This window comes from Dipodomys merriami, unplaced genomic scaffold (assembly GCF_024711535.1).
Source record: "Dipodomys merriami isolate MVZ:Mamm:240054 unplaced genomic scaffold, mDipMer1.0.p SCAF_70, whole genome shotgun sequence".
NCBI classification, from domain to species: Eukaryota; Metazoa; Chordata; class Mammalia; order Rodentia; family Heteromyidae; genus Dipodomys; species Dipodomys merriami.
The window spans coordinates 1,667,259-1,692,402 of NW_027206291.1; the positions used below are offsets into that span (position 1 = coordinate 1,667,259).

Below are 25,144 nucleotides of genomic sequence, written 5' to 3' on the forward strand. Positions count from 1 at the left end.
ATGGGCGAGTCAGAGCCTGAGGCTGACGACAGGAGGGCGCTGGAGGCTCGGCCGCGTTCACCCCCGGGTCCCGGCCCGGGCTGCGGGGCAGGGGGCCGCCGCGGCCCCCCCCTGCGGAAGTGGGGTGCATCCGAGGGCGCCAGTTCTGCTTTCTGCGCGGCCGCCACAGCCGGAGCAGCCGGCGCTGCCCTGGCCAACGGGGCGAGCCGCGAGAGCTGCGCCCGGGGCCCGGGGTCGGGGGCCACAGGTGCCCTGCGCCCCCCCACCCCACCCCACCTCACCTCACCACCCCCACACTCCACCCCACCTCACCCCCACACTCCCCCTCACCCCCACACCCCACCCCACCTCACCTCACCACCCCCACACTCCACCCACCTCACCCCCACACCCCACCTCACCACCCCCCCACTCCACCCCACCTCACCCCCACACTCCCCCTCACCCCCACACCCCACCCCACCTCACCCCCCCACTCCACCCCACCTCACCCCCACCCCACCCCCACACCCCCCTCACCCCCCCTCACCCCACCTCACCTCACCCCCACACCCCACCTTACCCCACCCCCACACTCCCCCTCACCCCCACACCCCCCTGACCCCCCCTCACCCCACCTCACCTCACCCCCACACCCCACCTTACCCCACCCCCACACTCCCCCTCACCCCCACACCCCACCTCACCCCACCCCACCTCACCCCCCACTCCCCTCACCCCCACACTCCCCCTCACCCCCACACCCCACCCCACCCCACACCCCCACACCCCACCCCACCTCACCCCCACACCCCACCTCACCCCCACACCCCCCTGACCCCCCCTCACCCCACCCCACCTCACCCCCCCACTCCACCCCACCTCACCCCCACACCCCACCCCACCTCACCCCCACACCCCACCTCACCCCCACACCCCCCCTCACCCCACCCCACTTCACCCCACACCCCACCCCACCCCACCCCCCCACCCCACCCCACACCCCCACACCACCTCACCCCCACACCCCCCACACCCCACCCCACCTCACCCCCCCTCACCCCCACACCCCACACCCCCCTCACCCCCCACCCCACCTCACCCCCACCCCACCTCACCCCCACACCCCACCTCACCCCCACACCCCCCTGACCCCCCCTCACCCCACCCCACCCCCCCACCCCACCCCACACCCCCACACCACCTCACCCCCACACCCCCCACACCCCACCCCACCTCACCCCCCCTCACCCCCACACCCCCCTCACCCCCCACCCCACCTCACCCCCACCCAGCCCCCCGCTGAGGACGGCGCCCCGGTCCACAGTTCAAGCCCCACGACCCGCAGAAAAACGAAACGAAAAACGCATCCTCCCGGAGCCGGGGCCGCAGGAGCCGCAGGAGCGGCCGGAGCCCCGCAGCAAACGACGCGGGACGGGGGCGTTGCTCATGGGGAAGAGCACCGGAGCCGAGCAGACGGGGATCGGAGACCCTGAGAGCAAGCACTCAGGCCCCAGGACAGGGACACACAGACGGGACAGACAGACAGACAGACAGACAGACAGACAGACACACACACACACACACACACACACACACACACACACACACACACACACACGGTCAGCTCAAATCTCAGAAGCTTCCAGAAAGGGGCCCAGCGCGCGCCTCCAGCCATGCAGAGGCGCCGGAGCCCAACCTGAAAACAACCGGCTGCGATGCGCAAACCACAGCCGCCGCCGCTGCGCCTGCGGCCGCTCACACGGCCCGGGCCCGGGACCCCGCGCGGCCCCGGACCCCAACCCCGCGCCCGGCCCCCGACCCCAACCCCGCGCCCGGCCCCGGACCCCAACCCCACGCCCGGCCCCCGACCCCAACCCCGCGCCCGGCCCCCAACCCCAACCCCACGCCCGGTCCCCCGAACCCCGGGACCCCGCGCGGCCCCGGACCCCAACCCCGCGCCCGGCCCCCGACCCCAACCCCGCGCCCGGCCCCGGACCCCAACGCCACGCCCGGCCCCCGAACCCCAACCCCGCGCCCGGCCCCCAACCCCAACCCCGCGCCCGGTCCCCCGAGTCCCGGGACCCCGCGCCCGGCCCCCGACCCCAACCCCACGCCCGGTCCCCAACCCCGCGCGGCCCCCGAACCCCAACCCCCCGCCCGGCCCCTGAACCCCAACCCCGCGCCGGCCCCCGAACCCCAACCCCGCGCCCGGTTCCCCGAACCCCAACCCCGCGCCCGGCCCCCGAACCCCAACCCCGCGCCCGGCCCCCCGAACCCCGGGACCCCGCGCGGCCCCCCGAACCCCAACCCCACGTGGCCCGGCCCCCCCCGAGCCCCGGGACCCCGCGCAACATGGCCGGGAGCGTCTGTGCTGCTGTTGGTCGCGGGTCTTGAGCAGCTCCTCGGCTCAAGGCCGGCGCCACTTCCGGCGTTTCCGTTACGTGGCGCCGAGGAATCGAACCCGGGCCTCCTGCGAGCCTGCGAGCGCCCGCCACGGAGCCGCCCGCGAGCTCGTCTGGGTGTTTTGTTTCGTCTTTAATGAGACAGCGGAGGCCATAAAAACGAAAGGCGTCGGCTATTTACAATCATTTACAATCTCGGTCACGGGCACGCATGGCGGGCACGCACGCACGGCGGGCACGCACGCACGGCGGGCACGCACGCGGCGGACGGTCCCCGGGGGCGCGCGCTCCCGCGGCGGCCGCTCCCGCGTCCTCTGGGATGCGCCGCTCGCCCCCCGGCCTGCGGTGGGGACGGGATGGCCGCGCGGCCCGGCCCAGTCCTGGGTCCAATAAATACAGTCACAGTCACGGCGCGGGGCGCGGGCGCGGGGTCACAGGGGTCACGGGGTCACGGGGTCACAGGTGCCTCTTCATGTGCAGCGCCAGGTGGTCGGAGCGGGAGAAGGCGCGCTCGCACAGGTGGCACTGGAACGGCCGGTGGCCCGTGTGCTTGCGGTAGTGGCGCGTGAGCTCGTCCGAGCGCGCGAACTTCCAGCCGCAGCCGTCCCAGTTGCAGTGGTAAGGCTTCTCTCCTGCGGGGCGAGGGCCGGCCTCAGTTTCCCTCCCTGGGACCGCAGCTCCCGCCAGCGCCGCGGCTGCCGCAGCGGCGGCCATCGGCTCCTCACCCCGGCCACCCCGCCAAGCTGAGCCCCCGCTGCGGGTCCTCACCCGCGGGGACCGGGGCTGGCTGGAACTCAGCGCCCCGTTCCCTCCACCACCGGGTGCCGCAGGGTGTCCCAGGCCCGCGCCCGCCCGCCCCGCAAGCCCCGCCCCGCCCTCGAGGGCGGGGCTCCTGGAAGGCCCCGCCCCGCGGCCCGGCCCGCCCAATCCCCGCGCGCGGCCCCGCCCCCACCTGTGTGCGTGCGCAGGTGCGCCTTGAGGTGCGAGCTCTTGGTGTAGGTCTTGCTGCAGCCCGCGTAGCTGCAGGTGTGCGTGGCCGTGCGCTTGCGGGGCCACGAGCGGCGGCCGCGCTTCGGCTTGGCCTCCAGCAGCTCGAGCGGGGACGCGGGGGGCGTGAGGAGCCCGCGCGCGGCGGGCGGCGCCAGGCCCAGGGCGGCGGCGGCGGCCGCGTCCTCGAACAGCCCGAAGGCGGCGGCGGGGCCCGCGGGGCCCGCGAAGCGCAGGCCGGGCGCGGGGCCGCCGAAGCCGGGCGCGCCGAAGGGCGGCGGGAAGGGCGCGCGCGGGCCGGGCGCGGGCGGGCGCGCGGGGCCGTCGGGGCTGAGCGGCGGCGTGTCGGCCGGCGGGGGCCGCGCGCCCGGGACCCGCATGCAGGCGGCCGCCGCGCCCAGCCCCGCCTCGCGCTTCGGGCCCCGCGGCCCCGCGCGGCCGTAGCCGCCGCCGTCCGCCTCGGGGGGCTCGGCCTTGACCGGGCGCGCGGGCGGCGCCCGCACGAAGCGGCCGTGCAGCGCGGAGCCCGCGTCGGGCGCGGGGCCGCCGTAGGGCGGGGGCGGCTCGGGGTAGAAGAAGGCGGGCGGCGGCGGCGGCGGCTCCGGGGCCTCGGCGCCCAGCCCGTCCAGCCCCATGGACAGGATGAAGTCCAGCACGCTGTTGAGGTCGTCGTCCGTGCCGCCCGCCTCGGGCTCGGGCCGCGGCCAGCGCTGCGGGGACGGGGCGGGGGACCGGGCGTGAGCGCGGGGCGCCGGGGTCCCCGCGATCCCCGCCGCCCGGGGTCCCCGCGATCCCCGCCGTCAGCCGCCCGGGGCCCCCGCCGCCCTCACCTCCTGGAGGCCGCGCTCGCGGCACGGGCTGGCGAAGGTGGAGAAGGACGGCAGGATGGGCTCGCTCAGCGCCATGGCGGGGGCCGGGGGCGGCGGGGATCGCGGGGACCGCGGGGCCGGCTCTGCCCCGCCGCCCGGCCCGCCCGGCCTTATAGGCGCGGCGCGCGCGGGGGCCGGGCCAGGGCGGCGGAGCGGAAACGCGTCCCGGATGGGGACGAGCTCCGGGCGCAGCCTAAATTTAGCCGCGGTATATAAGGCCGGCGGGCGGCGGCGGCCGAGGCCTCGGCGGGCGCCCGGGCTCCGCGCCGCCCGGCCCGGCCCCCGTGGCCCCGCCCCCGCCGCCAAGCCCCGCCCCCGCCCGTCTCCACGGCGACGACGTCAACACGCGCGGCACAACAGCCGCGGGACGCCCGCCCGGCCTGGCTCCCGCAGCGCAGCGCCTGGCCCCCCCGGCCCCCCACGGACCCTACAAGTGCAGGGAAACTGAGGCAGGGGCGCTGGGCACGGCGGGAGCCTGGCCGACTGGCTGCCCTGACTGGAAGTACCGGAGGCAAACCCTGGACCCCGGGCCCCCGGGCCCCGGCCCAGAGCCAGGCTCCGAACTCTCCAGAAATCGCGCCACGTGACGCACAGCTGAGCCTCCAGCGGGCTCCGGCGAGGTCCGCAGGTCCCCGCCCCGCTCGGGTCTCGGGTGTTTGCCCCCCACACCCCTGTGTCCTGAGGAAACAGCAGGTGGATCGGGCACGCGTGGGGAGACGGCACTGAGCATCCGCCCTGCTGAGTGAAAGGACGCCACGCGGGTCCCGGGGCTGTGGTGTGGGCACCGTCAGAGCCGTGGCCCCGGGCCGTCCTGGCCCCGCCCCGCCAGTGCTGGAGACCAGCCCACCATCCGAGCCACGCCCCTGCCCATCCGAGCCACGCCCCTGCCCGTCCGAGCCACGCCCCTGCCCATCCGAGCCCACAGCACAGCTTGGGCTGTGCCACGCCTACGCCATCGCTGGAGCCACGCCCCTAGCATCTTAGCCACGCCTCCATCCTAGCCACGTCCTGCTGCGCGAGCCACGCCCACCTTGTGGCTTGGGCCACGCCCCGGCCCGGCCCCCCAGCTTTCCCCAGCAGATTTACCCCAAACAGCGGCCTGGGAGCCAGGAGGACTCGCGGGCTGCCGGCCAGGGCGCCCAGCCAGGCCCTGAGTCGGCCCGGCCCGGGCGGCCTGCCGGAGAGACCAGCTTTCTCCCTGGAGGCTGGTGCTCTACCACCTGGGCCACTGCTCCACGTCTTTTGGTGGTTGGAGAAGTGAGCCGCACAGACTTTCCCACCCTGGCTGGCTTTGAACCGCTGTCCTCTGCTCTCAGGCTCCTGGGCCATTGGGACGATTCCGTGAGCGGTGGCTCACGCCTGGATCACCACGCAGGAGGCTGAGATCTGAGGATGGCGGTTCAAAGCCAGCGTGGGCAGGAAAGGCCGTGAGACTCTGATCTCCAATGAACCACCAGAAAAGCGGAAGCGGCGCTGTGGCTGAAGCGATGGAGCGCTCACCTTGGGCTGAAGAGCTGAGGGACAGTGCCCTGGCCCAGCGCTCAAGACCCAGCACCCAGAGTGGGGGACTCATGTCTCTGTCCCTCTGCCTTGGGACTCCCCTCCCCCTTTCCCTCCCTCCCTTCTTTCCCTTCCCTCCCAAGGCTGTGCTCTGGGCTTCTGGTGCAGCTCTGTACCATCATGATGACTTTTTGCTCCAGACTCAGACTGAACACGAGGCCTGAGGCTCTGTGGTGGCTGGTGGGTGCCTTCCCATCTGAGCCTCACCTCCACCTCCTAGAACATGCTTTCCTTCTCCTCTGATAATGCCCCCCATCCCTTGCTGTGGGGAGAGTTGGTGGGACAAACCCCACATTTAGGAGACGGGTGAGCGTGTGTGCAGCTCCGGGCCGACACGCGTCCCGCAGGGGGAAAGGGACGCGCCCGTGCTGGCGGTGCCCCGCGGCAGCTTCTGTCTTATTTGGGCGCTGGGCTGTCGGCCCAGGCCTGCAATCCCATGCATGTCTAATGCTTATTTGTGTGTATGTGTTGGTTGTGGGGCTTGAACTCTGGGCCTGGGCGCTGTCCCTCAGCTCTTCAGCTCAAGGCGAGCGCTCCACCACTGGAGCCCCAGCGCCACTTCCGGCTTTTTTCTCTGTATGTGGTGCTGAGGAATCGAACCCAGGGCCTCATGCGTACGAGGCAAGCCCTCTACCACTGAGCCACCTTCCCAGCCCCATTTTTTTGCTATTTTTGAGACAGGATCGCAGCTGTGAAGCCGGGGCTGACTTGGCACTCTCCATGCTCCAGCCTGGGCCTGCTGAGGTCCGGGTTCCACGCTCAGCTCCTGCTCAGCCGTGGGCTGCCCGGGCCTTCGCTGGCCGGGCCAGGCACCGTGGCCTTCCCCAGCCCCGGCCTGGGCCTTGCTCTGCTGTCCCCTCGCGTGTGCGTGCCACATGAGCTGTGTGAGGTGCACGGGAGCTGTCTGTCTCCTGGGGCTAATTCTTTCCACTCTGCCATTCCCAAAGACTCCCTCCCCTCCCCTGTCCCCTCCTCACCCAGCCTGTGACAGCCTGGCGAAAGAATGTTCTGGAATATTTTGTTTCGGGTACTCCTGGCTGGCTGGCAGCCCAGTCTCCCCCCACCCCCCAGCCAGCACAGCACCCCAGGCCCTGCCTGGCCGGGCTGGGGCGCGGGCGACCCTGGCCCTGGAAAATAGCCGGGCTTCGCGGCGGCCCCAGTGAAGAGCGGAGCGTTCCTGAGCCCAGGAAAGAGAAAACACCGCCCACCGGAAACCTCCCCCCTCCAAATCCTCCCCCTCCAAACCTCCCCCCTCCAATCCTTCCCCCCTCCAAACCTCCCCCCCTCCAACCCCCCCTCCAATCCTTCCCCCTCCAAATCCTTCCCCCTCCAAACCCTCCCCCCTCCAAACTTCTCCCCCTCCAAACTTCTCCCCCTCCAAACTTCTCCCCCTCCAAACTTCTCCCCCTCCAAACCTCCCCCCTCCAAACCTCCCCCCTCCCAAACCTCCCTTCTCTCAAACCTCCCCCCTCCAAATCCCCCCCTCCAAATCCCCCCTCCAAACCCTTCCCCCTCCAAATCATCCACCCGAGCAGCCAGGGCTCAGTTCGGCTTGTCCCCTTGCCTTGTGTGTGTGTGTGTGTGTGTGTGTGTGTGAGAGAGAGAGAGAGAGAGAGAGAGAGAGAGAGAGAGTCACAGGCTGGCCCAGGACTTGAACTCTGAGCCTGGGCGCTGTCCCTCAGCTCTTCAGCTCAAGGCGCGCACTCTACCACTTGAGCCACAGCGCCACTTCCGGCTTCTTCTGTTTATGTGGTGCTGAGGAATCGAACCCAGGGCCTCATGCGTATGAGGCAAGCCCTCTACCACTGAGCCACCTTCCCAGCCCTTTATTAAAATTTTTGACATGGATTGTGGGCGATGTAGCTGTGGACCTCAGCTTCTGCCAGCACAGAAGATGAACCCCCTCCCCCCCATTAAGCCCGCCCCTCCCCCCGCCCCCTCCCTCCTCACACCTTGAAGCAGAAACAAAAACAAAAACATCAAGGTTTTTGTCTGTTGCTCTTGGGCGGGCCGGTTCCGCTCCCGTAGGAAGTTGAAAGCCTTGTTCAGAAACCCCCAGCACTGGGGCGGGCGGCTGGAGGCGTTTCTGCCCTTGTGTCCCGCTGGACTGACTGACTGCAAGCTCAGAATACCCTCAGAGGGGCCTGGTCGTGCATGGCTGTAGCCACAGCTGGCTGGAAGCGGAGGTGGAACAGGGAGCCTCAGAGTTCAGGATCAGCCCGAGCAACCCGGGTGGGGCCTGAGCTCCAACCTGAAGCCGAGATGCATTGAATGTGCCCAACTCAGTCTAAAGAAAAACGGAAAAGAAAAAATAAAAAAGCAAGACGGAGCCGGGCTCCTGGCCCACGGGGCAGAGGCAGCGGGCACAAAGCACAGCTCACGCCACGCAGCCACGTCCTGTGAATTCATCACACATCACCCCAGGAGACAACAAGAGCATTCGTGGAAGTCCACAGCTCTCTACCCTGAAGTAAAAACATTGGAAGGTCAGCTGGGCACCACAGGGTTTGCCTGTAGTCCCGGCTGCCTGAGTGAGACTCTGTCTTACAAACAAAAACAAAAGCAAGCCAGGCAGGGGTGGCCCCAGCTCCGTGGGAGGCTCAGCTCTGAGGATCAAGGTTGGAGGCTGGGCTTTGTCCCGCAGTGAGCTCAGCTCAGCTGCGTGGTGCAGGGGGTGTGAGGAGGTGGCTGGGCCTGGGCTGGGGGGACGGGGCTCCTGCGGCTGGGCCTGGCCAGCGGAGCGGACTGGCTGGGCAGCGCACACCTCCTTATATACCCGGTTATTTTTACCCCGCCCGGCCGGGGCTTCCTCTCCCCGCTCCACGCAGGAAGCTGGGCTTGGAGGCGCTTCCTGGAGCCCCGGCCTCTGCTCCATCTCCTGCCGGCCACGGCTGGACCAGGGCTGAGCCCGGCCTGGGCCCCCCTCGGAGCCCCCAGGGGCCCCAGCCAGGGTGAATAGAAAAGGGAGAGCGCATTCGTGCAGGGTGGAAGCTTCCAGAAACACTGCCTTTCGTTGAGCGTGTGCCCCTCCAGGGGCTCGAACTCAGGGTCTAGCTTGGGTGCCCTCGGCCGGCGCTGTGCTCTGCCGCTTGGGCCACAGCTCCGCCCCGGGCCTGGGCCGCACACAGCCGGCGGCCGCGGCGCTGAGCCCGCTGTAGTTGGCGAACAGCGCGCGAGCTGGTTCCTTTGATTTTGATTTTCTGCCCTCCACAAACAGCTGCGGCGGCCGCGGGCGCTGCCCGGGCTCCCGGCCCGGCCCGGCTCGCAGGGGAGACCGCAAGCCCCAACCAGGCAGACAGGCCCTGCGGTCCTGCGGCCAAGCCAGGCTTGAACTTGGGTCCTCCACGACTTGGCCCTTGATGCCTGTTTCTTCTTCTTCTTCTTCTTCTTCTTCTTCTTCTTCTTCTTCTTCTTCTTCTTCTTCTTCTTCTTCTTCTTCTTCTTCTTCTTCCTCCCCCCCCCTCCTCCTCCTCCTCCCCCTCCTCCTCCTCCTTGTCAGTCCTAGGTCTTGAACTCTGGGCCTGGGCGCTGTCCCTCAGCTCTTCAGCTCAAGGCTAGCGCTCTACCACTTGAGCCACAGCGCCACTTCCAGTTTTCTAGTGGTTTATTGGAGATCAGAGTCTCACAGACTTTCCTGCCCAGGCTGGCTTTGAACTACAATCCTCAGATCTCAGCCTCCTGAGTAGCTGGGATGCCAGGCGGGAGCCGCCAGCGCCAGGCTCTATTTTTAATTTGCTTTGCTTTTTATTCCCCCAGAGGCTGGAAGCGTGACTCAACAGTAGAGCACCTGCCTAGCAAGCACCAGGCCCTGAGTTCAAAGCCCAATACTGCCAAGTAAACCATACCAAACCACCAAACCAGAACAAAGGCGGGACTGCACACTTTCCGAGGCGAAGCTCAGGGGTCGGAGCCAACTCTTGAGAACAAAGAGTCAGGGAAGCACTTTGTGGGGTGGGGGGCGGGGGAAGGTTCCGGGACAGGGGGTTGTGAGGTTGTGGGGTTTGGGGTTCGTTGGCCTGCTATGACTCAGCCAGTAGAAGCTGCAGGGAGGGGTCGGCTGCGGGTCCCACCTACGGGGCCACGGTGGACTTCAGTCTGAGCTCCGAGGCTCACGCCTGGCATCCCAGCTGCTCAGGGGGCTGAGACCTGAGGATCACGGTTCAAAGCCAGCCCGGGCAGGAAACTCCATGAGACTCCAATGAGCCAGCCCAGAGGGAGACTGGAGAGGGGGAGCTGTGTGTGTGCGTGCGTGCATGTGTATGTGTGTGTGTGTGTGTGTGTGTGTGAGAGAGAGAGAGAGAGAGAGTCGTGGGGCCTGAACTCTGGGCCTGGGCTCTGTCCCTCAGCTCTTCAGCTGAAGGTGAGCGCTCTACCACTTGAGCCACAGCGCTACTTCCAGCTTTTTCTGCTTGTGATGCTGAAGACTCGAACCCAGGGCCTCATGCACGTGAGGCGAGCACTCTACCACTGAGCTGCCTTCCCAGCCCCTTGGGTTTCTTTTTGCCTGGTCGGCCATCCTTTTCTGTTGAGGAGGAGTCTCTCCAGTCTTTCTCCGGCCTCAACTGGCCTTGAACCTCTATCCTCCTCCTCTCAGCCTCCAGCTCAGATGGAGCACCCTCGAGTCCTGCCACGGGTCACCCGGCCGCCTGAGATCTCACCAGGGCCATGAGGGCTTGGCTGTGTGTTTTGTTTTTGGGGTTTTGGGGTGTTGTGTGTGTGCCTGGGAACCGCAGCCCGAAGCCAGCTGTGGAGGCCCCGGTGGGGGGGGGGGGGAGGCAAAGCACAAAACCGTATCCGGCCGCGGTGGGGCGTGCCGGGCAGGGCAGGGTGCCGGCCGTGCTCCTGTGGTTTTTTGCACCGAAGTCACAAAGCGCAGGCGCGTCTGGGACACACAGCTGTGGCTTCAGATTTCATGGTGAGCTGCTTCAATCCTCTGCACAGCTAGAGAAACACAGGGGCCCCGCGTGCCCCCCTTCCTGGCTTCAGCTCGGCTTCCTGGGTGTCCATGGTCAGATGCATCTCAAAGCCACCCAGGAAGCTGGGGGGGGGGGTCGGTGGTGAGCTCCCCGCCAGGCATGGAGATAGAGGAAATGCGTGCACTCGGGAGCTGGCAGAGCCTCCTGTCATCCCGGCCCCTGCAGCAATGGAGTATTACCCAGCCATGAAAAGGAACAAAGTCTGGACAAGGGTCTCTAGGCTGCAGACCCTGAAAGGCGATGCTGAGGGCCGGACCCAATACATAGGGTGGTGTGTGGCCTGAGGGCCGCTGATGGGAAAGTTCTGGAACAGGCAGATCCACAGGGCTAGCAGGCAGCTCCGTGGGGGCTGGGGGCAGAGGCCGGGCCCAAGAGGAGCAACAAGGGGTCAGGGTCCTTCTGGGCAGACAGAGGCACCATGCTCTCCTGACCTGCCCGAGGCCCAAGTTCGAGTCCTGGGACAGTAGAAACTGCAGTAACATATCTTGATTTTGGTGTGTGTTTAAAGTAGGAGCACAGCGGGCTATGGAGGGAGCTGGGGTCCCCTGGGGGTCCCCGTCCCTGCGGCCTGGGGTGTTCAGGTGGCTGCCGCCAGAGCTGAGGAGGAAGTGAGCTTTTGGGGTCCCGGGCCCCCGGAATTTGCATCGAGTACCTTTACATAAAAATCTTTCCAGGCTGCGCCCGGCAGGGGTCCGGCCAGCCCTGCTTCCTGTTTTGGGGTGCATGGCTGCAAATGGCTTCTTAGAAAGAACCCAAGGTGCACGGGGTGGGCGGCACCCCAGCTTTGCCCCTGGCCCCAGGGGGCTGGGATGGGATGGTCTTGAGGCCCCCACCCCGCCATCTCTGGGGACCCCGCGGGAGCCGGGTGTTGGGGGTCCGGCGGGGTCCAGGCTCAGGCCGGCAGGGAGAGGCCGGCCGGGGGCTGCGGTGGGTTTGGGGAGGGGGACCCCGGGCTGCGGCTCACTTTCCTCTTCGGGCCTCGATTTGCATTGCCAGCACCTTTATTTTTAAAGCTCCCCAAAATACCGGGCGGCCGAGCCCGGGGAGGGCGGCCCGCGGCCGGCCCGTGCAGCCAGACGCTGATCTCCGGCTGATCGCTGGGAAAGCCCGGGGAGCGGGCAAAGGTCAGGGGCGGCGCCGGCCCCGAGTTCGAGACCCACAGGGTCTGGTGCTCAGCGAAATCACAGACCGGGCTTCGCGGGGAGCAAAACGAAGGACGGGGAAGGGCGGCCGCGCAGCGGGGCCCCGCCGCGGGAAGGCCGGGAGGCCGGGCCCGAGGGGAGCTCAGGCCGCCGAGCCCAGCAGCGCCGCGACCACGCCCCGCACCCGCTCGCACCTGCCCACAGGTGCGCGCTCAGCACCGCGGCCCGGGCCTGCGGCCCCGCCCCTCCACGGCCCCGCCCCACCGCCCGGCCCCGCCCCTCCACCGCCCGGCCCCGCCCCTCCACCGCCCGGCCCCTCCACGGCCCCGCCCCCACCGCCCGGCCCCGCCCCTCCACCGCCCGGCCCCTCCACCGCCCGGCCCCTCCACGGCCCCGCCCCCCACCGCCCGGCCCCTCCACGGCCCCGCCCCCACCGCCCGGCCCCGCCCCTCCACCGCCCGGCCCCTCCACGGCCCCGCCCCTCCACCGCCCGGCCCCTCCACGGCCCCGCCCTACACCGCCCGGCCCCGCCCCTCCACCGCCCCGCCCCTCCACGGCCCGGCCCCGCCCCTCCACCGCCCAGCCCCTCCACCGCCCGGCCCCTCCACCGCCCGGCCCCTCCACCGCCCGGCCCCTCCACCGCCCGGCCCGCCCCGCCCCTCCACCGCCCGGCCCCTCCACGGCCCAGCCCCTCCACCGCCCGGCCCGGCCCCGCCCCTCCACCGCCCGGCCCCTCCACCGCCCGGCCCGCCCCGCCCCTCCACCGCCCGGCCCCTCCACGGCCCAGCCCCTCCACCGCCCGGCCCGGCCCCGCCCCTCCACCGCCCGGCTCGCCCCACCCCTCCACCGCCCGGCCCCGCCCCTCCACCGCCCGGCCCGCCCCGCCCCTCCACCGCCCGGCCCGCCCCGCCCCTCCACCGCCCGGCCCCGCCCCCCTCCACCGCCCGGCCCCCGCCCCCCTCCACCGCCCGGCCCCGCCCTCCGCCACGGCCCCGCCCCTCCACGGCCCGGCCCCTCCACGGCCCAGCTCCTCCAGCACCCGGCCCCGCCCTCCGCCACGGCCCGGCCCCTCCACCGCCGACCCCGCCCTCCGCCACCACCCCTGACCCCGCCCCTTTGCCGCCAGACCCCGCCCTCCGCCGTCAGGCCCCGCCCCCACCCGTCCGGTCTAACCCCAGTCCCCGCACACGCGCACCTGCGGGCCGGGCCTGGCGCCGTGGCAAAAGTGGGGGTGCGGTGGACCTGGGTTCGAGTCTGGGCCCCGGGCGTGCGGCCTCAGGCAGCCGCTGTCTCCGCGCCGCGCCGGGCTCGGAGCGTCGGGCTCGGCGGCCGCCAAGGCCCGCGGAGGAGGGGTGCGGGGGCCCGGGGTCGCGGGGGCCCGGCCGGTTGTGGCAGTTTTTCCGTGCCAGTCCCGGGCTCGAACCCGGGCCCGGTCTCCGCTTTGCCCCCGAGGCTGCGCGGTGGCCCGCGGGCCACCGCGCCGCCTCCAGCGTTTTGCTGTTCCACTGGAGTCCCCGGCCCGAGCCTCCGCGCGCCGCCGGGCCCGAGGCCACGCGGGCTTCGGACGTGGGAAGCCCCATGTGCGGAGCCCGCGGGACTTGAGACCAGACTCAAGCGGGGCTGAGGGGAAACTGAGGCCCCGCACGGCGAGGCCGGGCCGGGACGCAGCGGTTTACATAGCGGCTCCCGGAATGTCCGCCGCGGCGGGGCCCAAGGTGTTTCCTGCGATAGCGGCGGGCCGGGGAGGCGGGGCCGGGGTCTGCGGAGGCGGGGCCGGGGAGGCGGAGTCGGGGCCGGGGGCGGGGCCGGATCTGGGGGCGGGGCCGGGGCCTGCGGAGGCGGGTCTGGGGGCGGGGCCGGGGCCTGCGGAGTCGGGTCTGGGGTCTGCGGAAGCGGGGCCGGAGTCTGCGGAGGCGGGTCTGGGGGCGGGGCCGGGGCCTGCGGAGGCGGGTCTGAGGGCGGGGCCGGAGAGGCGGAGGCGGGTCTGAGGGCGGGGCCGGAGAGACGGAGGCGGGTCTGAGGGCGGGGCCGGAGAGGCGGGTCTGGGGCAGGGCCGGAGAGGCGGAGGCGGGTCTGGGGGCGGGGCCGGAGAGGCGGAGTCGGGTCTGGGGGCAGGGCCGGAGAGGCGGAGTCGGGTCTGGGGGCGGGGCCGGAGAGGCGGAGGCGGGTCTGGGGGCGGGGAGGGGCCGGGCCGAGGCCCGCAGCAGAAAGCTCTGCTGACAGAGCGGCGCGGGTCCGCCTCCCCGCGACGCCCCCGCTGGATCCCGACCCCCGCACCCCCGCACCCCGCGCCCGCCTTATGTTCAGCGAGGCCCCCGCCGCCGCCCTCTCGCTCGCGGGGGTTGGGGCCCGCGGCCCGCGGCCCGCGGCGGAGTCCGGGCTGGCGACCCGACCTCAGTGGCCCGCAGAAAGCCCTCGGTAGCGCCGCGGCTCAGGGACGGCGCCGGCCCCGCACTGAGGGAACGCGAGGGCAGGGACGGCGCGGCGGGGTCGCCGCCCGAGGGGGCGGGCGGGCGGGCGGGTTCTGGCGGCGATGGCCGCTGCGGGCTGCAGCCCTCGAGGTGAGAACGCGGCCGCGGCCGCGCGCGCCCTCTGGCGGCCACGGCGGCTCCCGGGGCCAGGGCGACGCCACTTGACCGGAGTCGGGGCGGGGTCGAGCTCGGCCCGGCGGCCTCGGTAAGGCCGGTGCTCTACCGCCGGGCCGCGGCCCCCTCGGGCTCTCGCTGGCTCCTCGGCGCCGCCGGGCTGGGTCCGGCTCCGGCCTCCCGGGCGGCCGGGGTGGCGGCCTGAGCCGCGGGGCCGCGGTGGGGCGCGCGGGGCGGGCGCAGGCGATGGAGGCGCAGGCGGAGGCGGTGAACGTGTTTAATGCGGGCGCTGCCCGGCGGACGCGCCCCTCGGGCCGGGGCCGGGGCCGGGGCACACTGCTGCGGCCGGGGCCGGGGCCGGGGCCGGGGCACACTGCTGCGGCCGGGGCCAGGGCCGGGGCCGGGGCACACTGCTGCGGCCGGGGCCGGGGCCGGGGCCGGGGCCGGGGCCGGGGCACGGGCAGCCACGGCCGGCGCCATGCTCCCCTCGCGGGGCCGGGCCCCGAGCCACCAAGCCCACCAAGCGCTGGTTGGCGGCGGGCTGGGGTGCGGGACGCTGGGTGGGAGGGCGACATGGCAACAAACACACAGAGGCAAGGCGGGGACCCCAAGGGGACCCCGAGCCCGCGAGGTCCGAGGCGGCCCCAGGAGCGCGGGGCCGCGGCGTCCGCAGCGCGGTGGAGGCAGGCGTCGGGCAGCTCACTGCGTGCGGAGCTGGTAATCTGGGGGGCGAGGTCACGGGGTCACAGGGGCCCAAGGGCGGGGGGGGGCCCCTCCCCGCGCACCCCGGCCCCGCCGCTCACCTCCGTTCTGGGTGATGTAGCGCACCCAGGGCAGCGCCTGGTAGCCGCTCTTCTCGATGATCTTCAGGTAGCGCACCTGGATGCCCGACGTGGTGAAGTAGGGGATCTCGAACTTGACGCTGATGGGCGGCTTCCCCTCCTTGTCCTCCGCCTCCACGCTGGGCAGCCCGAAGTGGGCGCGCATCAGGTACTCCTTGCCACCCTGCGGTCGGGGAGTCAGAGCGGGGGGCAGGTGTGTGTGTGTGTGGGGGGAGGGCGGGTGTGTGTGTGGGGAGGGTGTGTGTGGGGCGGGTGTGTGTGTGTGGAGGGTAGGGTGTGTGTGGGGAGGGTGTGTGGGGGGGGAGGGCGGGGTGTGTGTGTGGAGGGCAGGGTGTGTGTGTGGGGAGGGCGGGGTGTGTGTGTGGAGGGTGGGTGTGTGTGGGGGGGAGGGCGGGTGTGTGTATGTGTGTGGGGAGGGCGGGTGTGGGGGGGGAGGGCGGGGGTGTGTGTGGGGAGGGCGGGTGTGTGTGAGTGGAGGGCAGGGTGTGTGTGTGGGGAGGGCGGGGTGTGTGTGTGTGTGTGTGTGTGGAGGGCAGGGTGTGTGTGTGGGGAGGGCATGGGTGTGTGTGGGGAGGGCGGGTGTGTGTGTGTGGAGGGCAGGGGGTGTGTGTGGGGAGGGCAGGGGTGTGTGTGGAGGGCAGGGTGTGTGTGTGGGGAGGGCAGGGGTGTGTGTGGAGGGCAGGGTGTGTGTGTGGGGAGGGCGGGTGTGTGTGGGGGGGGAGGGCGGGTGTGTGTGTGGGGAGGGCGGGGGTGTGTGTGGGGAGGGCGGGTGTGGGGGGGGAGGGCGGGGGTGTGTGTGGGGAGGGCAGGGTGTGTGTGTGGGGAGGGCGGGGGTGTGTGGGGGGGAGGGCGGGGGTGTGTGTGGGGAGGGCAGGGTGTGTGTGTGGGGAGGGCAGGGTGTGTGTGTGGGGAGGGCGGGGGTGTGTGTGGGGGGAGGGTGTGTGTGTGTATGTGTGTGTGGAGGGCAGGGTGTGTGTGTGGGGAGGGCAGGGGTGTGTGTGGAGGGCAGGGTGTGTGTGTGGGGAGGGCAGGGGTGTGTGTGGAGGGCAGGGTGTGTGTGTGGGGAGGGCGGGTGTGTGTGGGGGGGGAGGGCGGGTGTGTGTGTGGGGAGGGCAGGGGTGTGTGTGTGGGGGGGAGGGTGTGTGTGTGTATGTGTGTGGGGAGGGCGGGTGTGTGTGTGGCGGGGGAGGGCGGGCTGCGGAGCCTCACCGGGAAGGACTTGATGGACCACACGATGTCGCTGTTCTCCGGGACCCACTTGACGCTGCCCACGGTGGTCTTGAACTTGGGCGAGTCGGCGTCGTTGGGCACGGGGATGTGGATCTCCACGTTGTTGGCCGTCGAGCGCCGCTTGAACTGGCTCTTGGCCTGAGGGGAGGGGTGGGGTGAGGCCCGCCCCCCCCGCCCCTCCCCTGCCCGGGTGCGGCCCCCCCACCTTGATCATGTACTCGATGCGGCTGTGCGAGTGCTTCTCGATCACCGACTCGATCCAGATCAGCGGCTTCACCTGCGGAGGCCGGGATGGGGCTTTGCGTTGCTGCGGAGGAGAAACCGAGGCGCGGGCGGGGGCGCGGGGCACTCACGTGCGTGTTGAGGCGGTAGGACATGAGCTCGAACTCGCCGTCCGGCGGGATGAAGGAGATGGTGCGGTCGTTCTCGAAGCGCGAGAGCCTCACGCACTGATGGAACTTCACGTCCTCCAGCTCCACCGACTTGCTCTTGCCGCCTGGGGACGGGAGGGCGGGGTCAGGGCCGGCCCCGCCCCGGCGCAGAGCCCCGCCCCAGGCCCCGCCCCGCCGGCCCCGCCGCCCGGGACTCACGGCCCGTGTTGTCGAACAGGACCTTGTCGTTGAGGCCCAGCCGCAGCTCGGGCATGCCCGACAGGAACACCCGCATCTTGATGGAGCCCACGATCTCGCTGCGCAGCACGTTGCCGTTGGCACTGACCTGGGGCGCAGGCACGGGAAGCCGGCCGTGTCTGCCGCGGAGTGGGGCTCAAGGGCGCCGCGGAGCGAGGGGTCGGCCTGGGCCCGGACCCCGCGAGTGGACAGCCCACGGGCCGGGCCCGAGCGGCGCAGCTGGGAACGAGTGGCCCCGGGGCGCGCGCCTGCAGCCCCAGCTACCGAGGACCGCGGCTCACAGCCAGCCCGGGCAGGGAAGACGGTTAACCCATGAGCCGCAAAGCGCTGCGCGGGCGCCTGGCTGCGGTGGTGGAGCACCAGGACCTGAGTTCAGGCCCCAGGACCGGCAAACACGTAAACAAACCGAGCCAATAAACAAACACCACAAAGGGTCACGCGGGAGCAGCACACCAGCGCCTCGGGACCGAGCCCACGCGAGCTTCGACCAGGCAGGCCGAGCCCGCGCGCGCGCAGAGGCCTACCAGGAGGTTGACAGACTCGATGACGTCGAGGAACACCTCGTTCTTGCGGTACTTGATGCCCTCGGAGCGCCAGGACACGGCGTTGGTGACGGTGGCGGGCGGCCGCGGCGCCCCAGTCTCCAGCTTGTGGCCCTCCTGGGTGATGTACCTGCGGGTGGGCGGCCGGGGTCAGGAGCGGCGGGCTGGGGCCGGGGTCGGGGCAGCGGGCTGGGGCCGGGGCGGCGGGCTGGGGCCGGGGCACTCACTCCTGCAGGATCTTGCTGTCGGTGGTCTGCGGGTACCCGAAGTCCATGAGCTCGTCCAGCAGCTCGTAGATGATGACAAAGTTGTCGCGGATGCTCTCCTCCTCCAGCTCCTTGAAGTACTCGGAGAACACCTGCGCACGCAGCGCCCTCAGCTCGGCCCGGACGGTCCCGCCGCGTCCACGCGCGCAGGGCCCCCCCGCCCGCCCCGCCGCGTCCACGCGCGCAGGGCCCCCCCGCCCGCCCCGCCGCGTCCACGCGCGCAGGGCCCCCCGCCCCGCCCCGCCCTGCCGCGTCCACGCGCGCAGGGCCCCCCGCCCCGCCCCGCCCCGCCGCGTCCACGCGCGCAGGGCCCCCCGCCCCGCCGCGTCCACGCGCGCAGGGCCCCCCGCCCCGCCCCGCCGCGTCCACGCGCGCAGGGCCCCCCGCCCCACCCCGTCCACGCGCGCAGGGCCCCCCGCCCCGCCCCGTCCACGCGCGCAGGGCCCCCCGCCCCGCCCCGCCGGCCGCTCACCTGCACCACCTTGTAAAGGAAGGAGAAGACCAGAGACACGCACGCGTTCTTCTTGGACGTGGCCACCACTGCGCCAAGGTCAAGGAGCCTTCCGGCCGCCCCGCGTGGCCCCCAGGCCGCCCCGCCCCGCCCCGCCCCGCCCCGCGCGGATGCGGTAGAGGTTGTTGTGCTTGATCCACATGAAGCGCACGGCGCCGTGCGCCAGGATCGGCGAGAGCGCGCCCTCCTCCTCCTTCTCCATGAGCGACGGCATGAAGTGCTCCACCTCCGCCATGTCCACGTCCCCGCGGTAGTTCCGGCAGATCAGCACCTGCGGGCGGCGCCGGCGGGTTCCACGGCGTCCCCCGCCGGCCCCGCCCGCAACCCCAGCTTCGGGAGGCCGAGGCGAGGCCGGCGGTTCGCAGCCGGCCCGCGCGGGAACGCCCGCGCCCCGCGGGAGCCGGGAGCGGCGCCGCGGCTCGGGTCGGCGCGCAGGCCCCGGGTTCGAGCCCAGCCCCGCACACGCCCCGGCGGTGCGGCCCGGCCCGGGCCCCCGCCACGCCCGCCCGCCCGCCCGGAGACCGGCCGGCCCTCCGAGGTTACAGTGCGACGGGAGGGCCGCGGGCCCGCCGCGGGTCAAAGGTCGCGGGGTCCCCGGCGCCCGCCTGGGGCTTCCGGCCCTCCCCCAGCCCCGACCTAGGCACGCGGGGAGGGGAGGGGCGGGGCGGTCGCCTAGCGACAGCGGCGGCGCTGCCTAGCAACGGGGCGCGCCCCCGGGCGGCCGCGGCCCCGGGACGGTCCCCGCGAGCCCCGGGCCTGCGCCGCCGCCCGGCGACGCGCGGGGCGGGGGCTGCCGTACCTTGCCCTTCAGGTCCAGCACGTAGACGGCGCTGGCGGACATGGCGGCGGCGGGGGACCCCGGCGGCGGCCGAGAGCGGCGGCGGCGGCGGCGCGGACTGCCTGCCGGGCGCTGAGCGAAGCCGGGCGCGCCCCGCGACACCTCGCCGGCACTTCCGGTTCGGAGAGCGGCGCGCGGACCGTTATGTCCGGCTGGGGCGGGGCCCAGGCGACGCGCCTGCGCGAGGCCGCCGGCACGCAGGCGCAGTGCGCCCGCTCCGCTGGCATCCCGGAAGTGGATTCGGGGGGGCGGGGAGGAGTCGACGGGGCCTGCGCAGCCCGAGCCCCGGCCGCGGCGGCAGCGCGGACCGCGGCGAGCCTGGGGCGGGGCCGCCGGCGCCAGGCCGCGAGTCACCGGTGCGGGGCCTGGCCCCCGCGCGTGGGCCCTGGACGTGAGGAGCGCGGCCCCGCCGCAGCCTCGCGAACGGCGGCCGGGGCGTGGCGCCCCGACTCCCAGCTCCCCTGCGTGGGAGGCGGCCGCCGAGCTGAGGCCGGGCCGGGCCCGCGCAGCCGGCGGCCGGCCCGGGCTCAGCGTCTCGGGACTTTCCTGCCCGGGCTGGCTTTGAACCGCGACCTCCTGAGTAGCGGGTGCCGGGCGCGAGCCACCCGCGCCGGCCACCAATGCGGGCGGCGGAAACGCCTCCCGTGCGCAGGCTCCGGGAGCCCGGAGGCGGCGGCGAGCCCCCCATCGCAGCCGCGGTGGCCGCCCTTTCGCTCGTTCTGCTGGCGTCGCGCGGGCTGCTCAGGGCTAGCCCCGCACCTCGGCTCACCCCGCGCTACCCGCCGTCTTTCCTGCTCAGACCTCAGCCCCTCCTGAGTGGCCAGGGTGACAGGCCTGAGCCGCCCGCAGCCACGGGCCGGGGGTTGCCAGTGTGGAGTGGGGGGGGGGCAGGGGGCAGTCCTGCATGTGATCCCAGCACTCGGGAACCGAGGCACGAGCGTCTGGGGATTCAGGCCAGCCAGAGCAACACAGCAATCAGCTCAATAATAAAAGCATCAAAATAAACCCTTTTTTTTGGGGGGGGGGGTCTGGTCGTGGGGCCTGAACTCTGGGCCTGGGCGCTGTCCCTCAGCTCTTCAGCTCAAGGCCAGCGCTCTACCACTTGAGCCACAGCGCCACTTCCAGCTTTTTTTTTTTTGTCTATGTGGTGCTAAGGAATCAAACCCAGGGCCTCAGGCATGCAAGGCAAGCGCTCTACCACTGAGCCACCTTCCCAGCCCCTCAAAATGAACTCTTCTAATCAGAGTATGGAGCGGCCACCCTTAAGCCCAAACGGTTCCAAACCCAAAATAGGATGCAAACAATTACACATGAAAGCCTCATGACAATTAAAAAACATATCTCATTACACATATGCACATATTCAATATGCAAATATCCCAAACTCAAAGGGTGTACAGTACGGAAGACCAGTCCCAAGCACCTGCCATCTCCCTTAGGTGCCTACCACAGAACAGCTCCACCAGGAGGCAGGCAGTGGCTCATGTCTGTAATGCCAGCCTCTCAGGAGCCTGAGATCTGAGGATCGTGGTTCAAAGCAAGCACAGGCAGGAAAATCTGAGAGACCCTTATTTGCAATAACCACCAGAAAACTGAAAGTGGAGCTACGGCTCAAAGTGGTAGAGCACTGGCCTTGCCCAAAATAGCCCAGGGAGTTGCACACACAGGTTCAGCACCACACCGCGTGGTGGACAGTACTTGGTGGCCTTCTGGAAGCTCTGGCAGGCTTTATTATGCAGGTTACACACAGCCTGAGGCTTTATCCGGGGCCGCTGACTGGTTCAGGGTCTGTCAGCAGCAGGTACAGTCCCGCCACACGGTAGCTGGAGGCCCTCAAAGACCCCGGTCGTCCAGGGCTGGGCCCAGGCCCCGAGCATCACCTGCTCTGACTCTCTCTGTCCTCTCAGTGTCCTGTCACTGTCTTCAGGCCAGGAAGCCACGCGACCCCACACAGCGGGCAGCTGCGTGCATACTGGGCCTGGGTCGCGGGTGGCTGGTGGCTCGGCCGCAGTCCTCACCCCACTGATCCCTGCATCAGGGAGGTCCGTCATGGCGGTGATGGGCAGGGAAGGGCCAGCCCTTGTCTTGGGTGGCAGCTCTGCCCGCGGGCTGCCTGTGGGAGCCTGGGCGGGGAGTCACACGTTGGTGGGAAGTGGTCGGTGGGGGTGGTCTTGGAGGCCGCCCGTGGAGGAGGCCTGTGAGAGTCTCCTTTTCACCTGGCGGGCAGCTCACTGGGCCTCTTCACAGGATCCCACCTCAAAAGGACCCTTCAGGCGGGTAAGGCCAGCTTTCCCCTGAGAACTGCCAAGGGCTCTTTCAGATCCCGAAGCCTCGATGGAAAGGGGTGTGTAGGATGGAGGCTGGGAATCTGGGAGGGAGGGGTGCAGGATGGAGGCCAGGAGTCTGAGAGGGAGCGGTGTAGGATGGAGGCTAGGAGTCTGGAGGAGGCTGGGAGGGAGGGGTGTGGGATGGAGGCCGGGAGTCTGGAGGAGGTTGGGCAGTGGGGAATGGGAGGGAGGGGTGCAGGAGTCTGAAGGAGGCTGGGCGGCTGGGAGTGGACGGCCGCTCTACTTGGTCCAGCTGACTTTGGGGATGTCGTAGTGCTCGGTCAGTGTGTCCAGGTGTCTGTTGAAGTCCTGGGAAGCAGGAAGCAGCAGGGCTGGCATCAGGAGGGCGCCCACCCCCCTCCCCAGGGGCCCCCATAGCCCAGGGGCCCTGGCTTTGCCCCCACCTCACCTCCACTCTCTGTTTGTGGGTTTTCGATGCTTTCTTCAGGATCCTCTCCATTTGCTGCAGAGAGAAGACAGAAGATGGGGGTGGGGAGATGAGCAGATGGGCCTGGGAGCTGGAAGCCATGGAAAGCCCGGTCAGTGGAGGGCTGGCTGTCCACCAGGCCTGCCCTCCAGCAGACGGCTTGGTGCCCTTTGCCCCCAGCTGTGGGCAGCAGAAAGAGCAGCAACAGGGCCTTAGGCTGATGGCCCTGCCCGAAGACTGGCAGGACACCCCAAGCCCACGGCCCCAGCAGACAGCAGGGGGGGGACGGGGCTGCAGCCACTGATGCCATCTGTCAGTGGTGCTGCCCGGGAGGGCCAGTGAATGCTTCACTAGGGACTAAACCCACCCACACGTGGGACCTGTGGGGGGGAGGGGCAAACAGCCCTCTCGTTGCCATCACAGGCTCTGCGCACACTGTGGGTTATTTCAGGACGGCCACACACGACCGATCACCTGCCACAGACAACTGTGGGTCCAAACCTGCTGGGAAACACCAGCAGGGACAACAGGGCTCTGCGCCGCACACACCAGGCCCAACTCCGCTTCACCCATGCACGCCACCTGCCTTCAGGCAGCCCCGGCCACCCTGCGAGCCTGGTGAGCACCAGCATGGAAAGCAATACAGAGAAGCCCTCAGGAGGCACGGGGGCCGACGTGTCCGGCAACGCCACACAGCCCGTGCAGGCTGCAAAGGTTGAACAGAGGGGAGACTCGGTGGCCAAAGGCCCCACTGGACCCCAGGGGTGTAGACGAACCCTAGCAAGACCTGGCGCTGTGGCTCAGCCTACCTTCCTTCCTGAGGAGGCTAAGAGTAACCAACCTCAGATCCCAGCTGGCCCTACAGACACTCAACTCCCATTAGCCGGCAAAAAGCTGAGGTGCAGGTGTGGTTCAAACAACAGGGTTAAAAAGAGCAAAGCAAAAGCTTGCGCGCCTGAGTTCAATCCCCAATACCAGCACCAGAAAAATAAAGAAAAAAAAAAAAAGCTTTACAGAGATTATCTCAATGTAGAATTTAACAAAAATATTAAAGGGGCTGGGAAGCCTGGTGCCGGTGGCTCATGCCTGTCATCCCAGCTACTCAGGAGGCTGAGATGTGAGGATCACCATTCAAAGCCAGCCCAGGCAGGTAAGTCCATGAGACTCAATTCCATAAACCACCAGAAAACGAAGTGGCACTGTGGCTCAAGTGGTAGAGCGCTAGCCTTGAGCTGAAGAGCTGAGGGACAGTGCCCAGGCCCAGAGTTCAAGCCCCACGACCGACTCCCCAACCCCCCCCCCAAAAAAATCTGTAATTCTATCTACTCAACAGAATGAGATTATCCCAAGCAGGGCGCCACTGGCTCACGCCTGTAATCCCATCTACTGACAAGGCTGAGATCTGAGGATCTCGGTTGAAAGTCAGCCCAAGGAAGACACAGTCGGCAAGGCCCTTATCTCCAATGAAGCACCAAGAACAAGGTGGAAGTAGAGCTGTGTGGTTCCAGTGGTAGGGCGCCCGCCAGCCTTGACTAAAAACACCCAGGCCCTGAGCTCAAACCCCAGGAGACAGACAGACAGACACGCACGCCCACAAACCGAAGCCACCACCCGAAGTCACACAGGGAAACTGAGGCCCGGCGAACACAGACAGGCGATGCCCGCCAACGGACCGCAGCCCCGGCCCCCCCAGGCTGTCCCGGGTCTTGGGGTCCCCTCGGGGCGTCCGGTTTCCGGGCCCCGCGCCGTCCCCGCCCGCCCCCGCCGCCCCGCGCCGGCCCCGCCCGCCCCGCGCCGTCCCCGCCCGCCCCGCCCACCCCTCCGCCCCGCGCCGGCCCCGCCGCCCCGCCCACCCCTCCGCCCCGCGCCGGCCCCGCCGCCCCGCCCACCCCTCCGCCCCGCGCCGGCCCCGCCGCCCCGCCCACCCCTCCGCCCCGCCGCCCCGCCCACCCCTCCGCCCCGCGCCGGCCCCGCCGCCCCGCCCACCCCTCCGCCCCGCGCCGGCCCCGCCGCCCCGCCCACCCCTCCGCCCCGCGCCGGCCCCGCCGCCCCGCCCACCCCTCCGCCCCGCGCCGGCCCCGACACCCCGCCCACCCCTCCGCCCCGCGCCGGCCCCGACACCCCGCCCACCCCTCCGCCCCGCGCCGGCCCCGCCGTCCCGCCCACCCCCGCCGCCCCGCGCCGGCCCCGCCCACCCCTCCACCCCGCGCCGCCCCGCGCCGGCCCCGCCGCCCCGCGCCGGCCCCGCCCACCCCTCCGCCCCGCGCCGCCCCGCCCACCCCTCCGCCCCGCGCCGCCCCGCCCACCCCGCCGCCCCGCGCCGGCCCCGCCCACCCCTCCACCCCGCGCCGCCCCGCCCACCCCTCCGCCCCGCGCCGCCCCGCGCCGCCCCGCGCCGCCCCGCGCCGCCCCGCGCCGCCCCGCGCCGCCCCGCGCCGCCCCGCGCCGCCCCGCGCCGCCCCGCGCCGCCCCGCGCCGCCCCGCGCCGCCCCGCACCCGCTTCTCCTGCATCTTCTCGAAGGCCGCCTGCGCCGGCGTCCGCGGGTCCGGGCCGCGCCGCTTCTCCTCCTCGCTCTTCTTGCTGGAGCCCATGGCTTCGAGAAGCTTCGCCGTGTCCTTGTCCTTCTTCTTCTTCTTCCTGGGAGCGAGAGAGAGGCGGGGCCGAGCGGGTCAGGGGCCGCGGCGCGGGCCCCGAGGGCCGAGGGGACGGAGGGGGCCGCGGGCCTCACCGCTTGGTCACGCCGACCTCGGCGCCGCCCTTCAGCCTCAGCGGCCCCTTCTGCACCTGCTCGTACGCCGCCGCCATGGCGCCGCGCTGCCAGGCCCGACCCGCGACGACTCCGCGCTTCTTCCGGTTTGCGGACGCTATTTGTGCCGGAGCGCCCGCCCCCGCTGCTTCCTGATTGGCCCGCCTAGACGTCCCGCCAGGCTGCTGCCACACTTCCTTTGGGGGCGTGGTCGACGCCGCACCGTGGCTCCGGCCACACTTCCTGTCCGGACTCCCACTTCCGCTTTCTCCCCGCTCAGGC

At 70.9% G+C, this 25,144-nt stretch overlaps 4 protein-coding genes across 4 annotated transcripts; 1 reads left to right on the top strand and 3 right to left on the bottom strand.

The window, feature by feature from the left end:
• Positions 1–2,376, top strand: LOC138817584 (uncharacterized). The gene is made up of 3 exons (XM_070008045.1): positions 1–247; positions 1,307–1,481; positions 1,713–2,376. Exons 1-3 carry the CDS (start codon positions 1–3, stop codon positions 2,374–2,376), a joined length of 1,086 nt encoding a protein of 361 aa, XP_069864146.1.
• A 122-nt stretch (positions 2,377–2,498) lies between these two features.
• Positions 2,499–4,428, bottom strand: LOC138817792 (Krueppel-like factor 2). Its single transcript, XM_070008470.1, has 3 exons — positions 4,202–4,428; positions 3,337–4,081; positions 2,499–3,016 (listed from the first exon to the last, which is right to left on the bottom strand). The coding sequence occupies exons 1-3, from the start codon at positions 4,274–4,276 to the stop codon at positions 2,841–2,843; spliced, it is 996 nt and encodes a 331-aa protein (XP_069864571.1). The 5' UTR covers positions 4,277–4,428; the 3' UTR covers positions 2,499–2,840.
• A 10,686-nt stretch (positions 4,429–15,114) lies between these two features.
• On the bottom strand, positions 15,115–19,480 carry LOC138817874 (AP-1 complex subunit mu-1). The gene is made up of 11 exons (XM_070008648.1): positions 19,323–19,480; positions 18,638–18,794; positions 18,485–18,552; positions 17,974–18,104; positions 17,729–17,876; positions 17,166–17,292; positions 16,929–17,071; positions 16,781–16,852; positions 16,555–16,713; positions 15,307–15,508; positions 15,115–15,225 (listed from the first exon to the last, which is right to left on the bottom strand). Exons 1-11 carry the CDS (start codon positions 19,362–19,364, stop codon positions 15,203–15,205), a joined length of 1,272 nt encoding a protein of 423 aa, XP_069864749.1. The 5' UTR covers positions 19,365–19,480; the 3' UTR covers positions 15,115–15,202.
• A 1,203-nt stretch (positions 19,481–20,683) lies between these two features.
• On the bottom strand, positions 20,684–24,978 carry LOC138817489 (protein FAM32A). The gene is made up of 4 exons (XM_070007885.1): positions 24,845–24,978; positions 24,612–24,753; positions 22,098–22,151; positions 20,684–21,997 (listed from the first exon to the last, which is right to left on the bottom strand). Exons 1-4 carry the CDS (start codon positions 24,919–24,921, stop codon positions 21,929–21,931), a joined length of 342 nt encoding a protein of 113 aa, XP_069863986.1. The 5' UTR covers positions 24,922–24,978; the 3' UTR covers positions 20,684–21,928.
• Between the last annotated feature and the right edge of the window lie 166 nt (positions 24,979–25,144).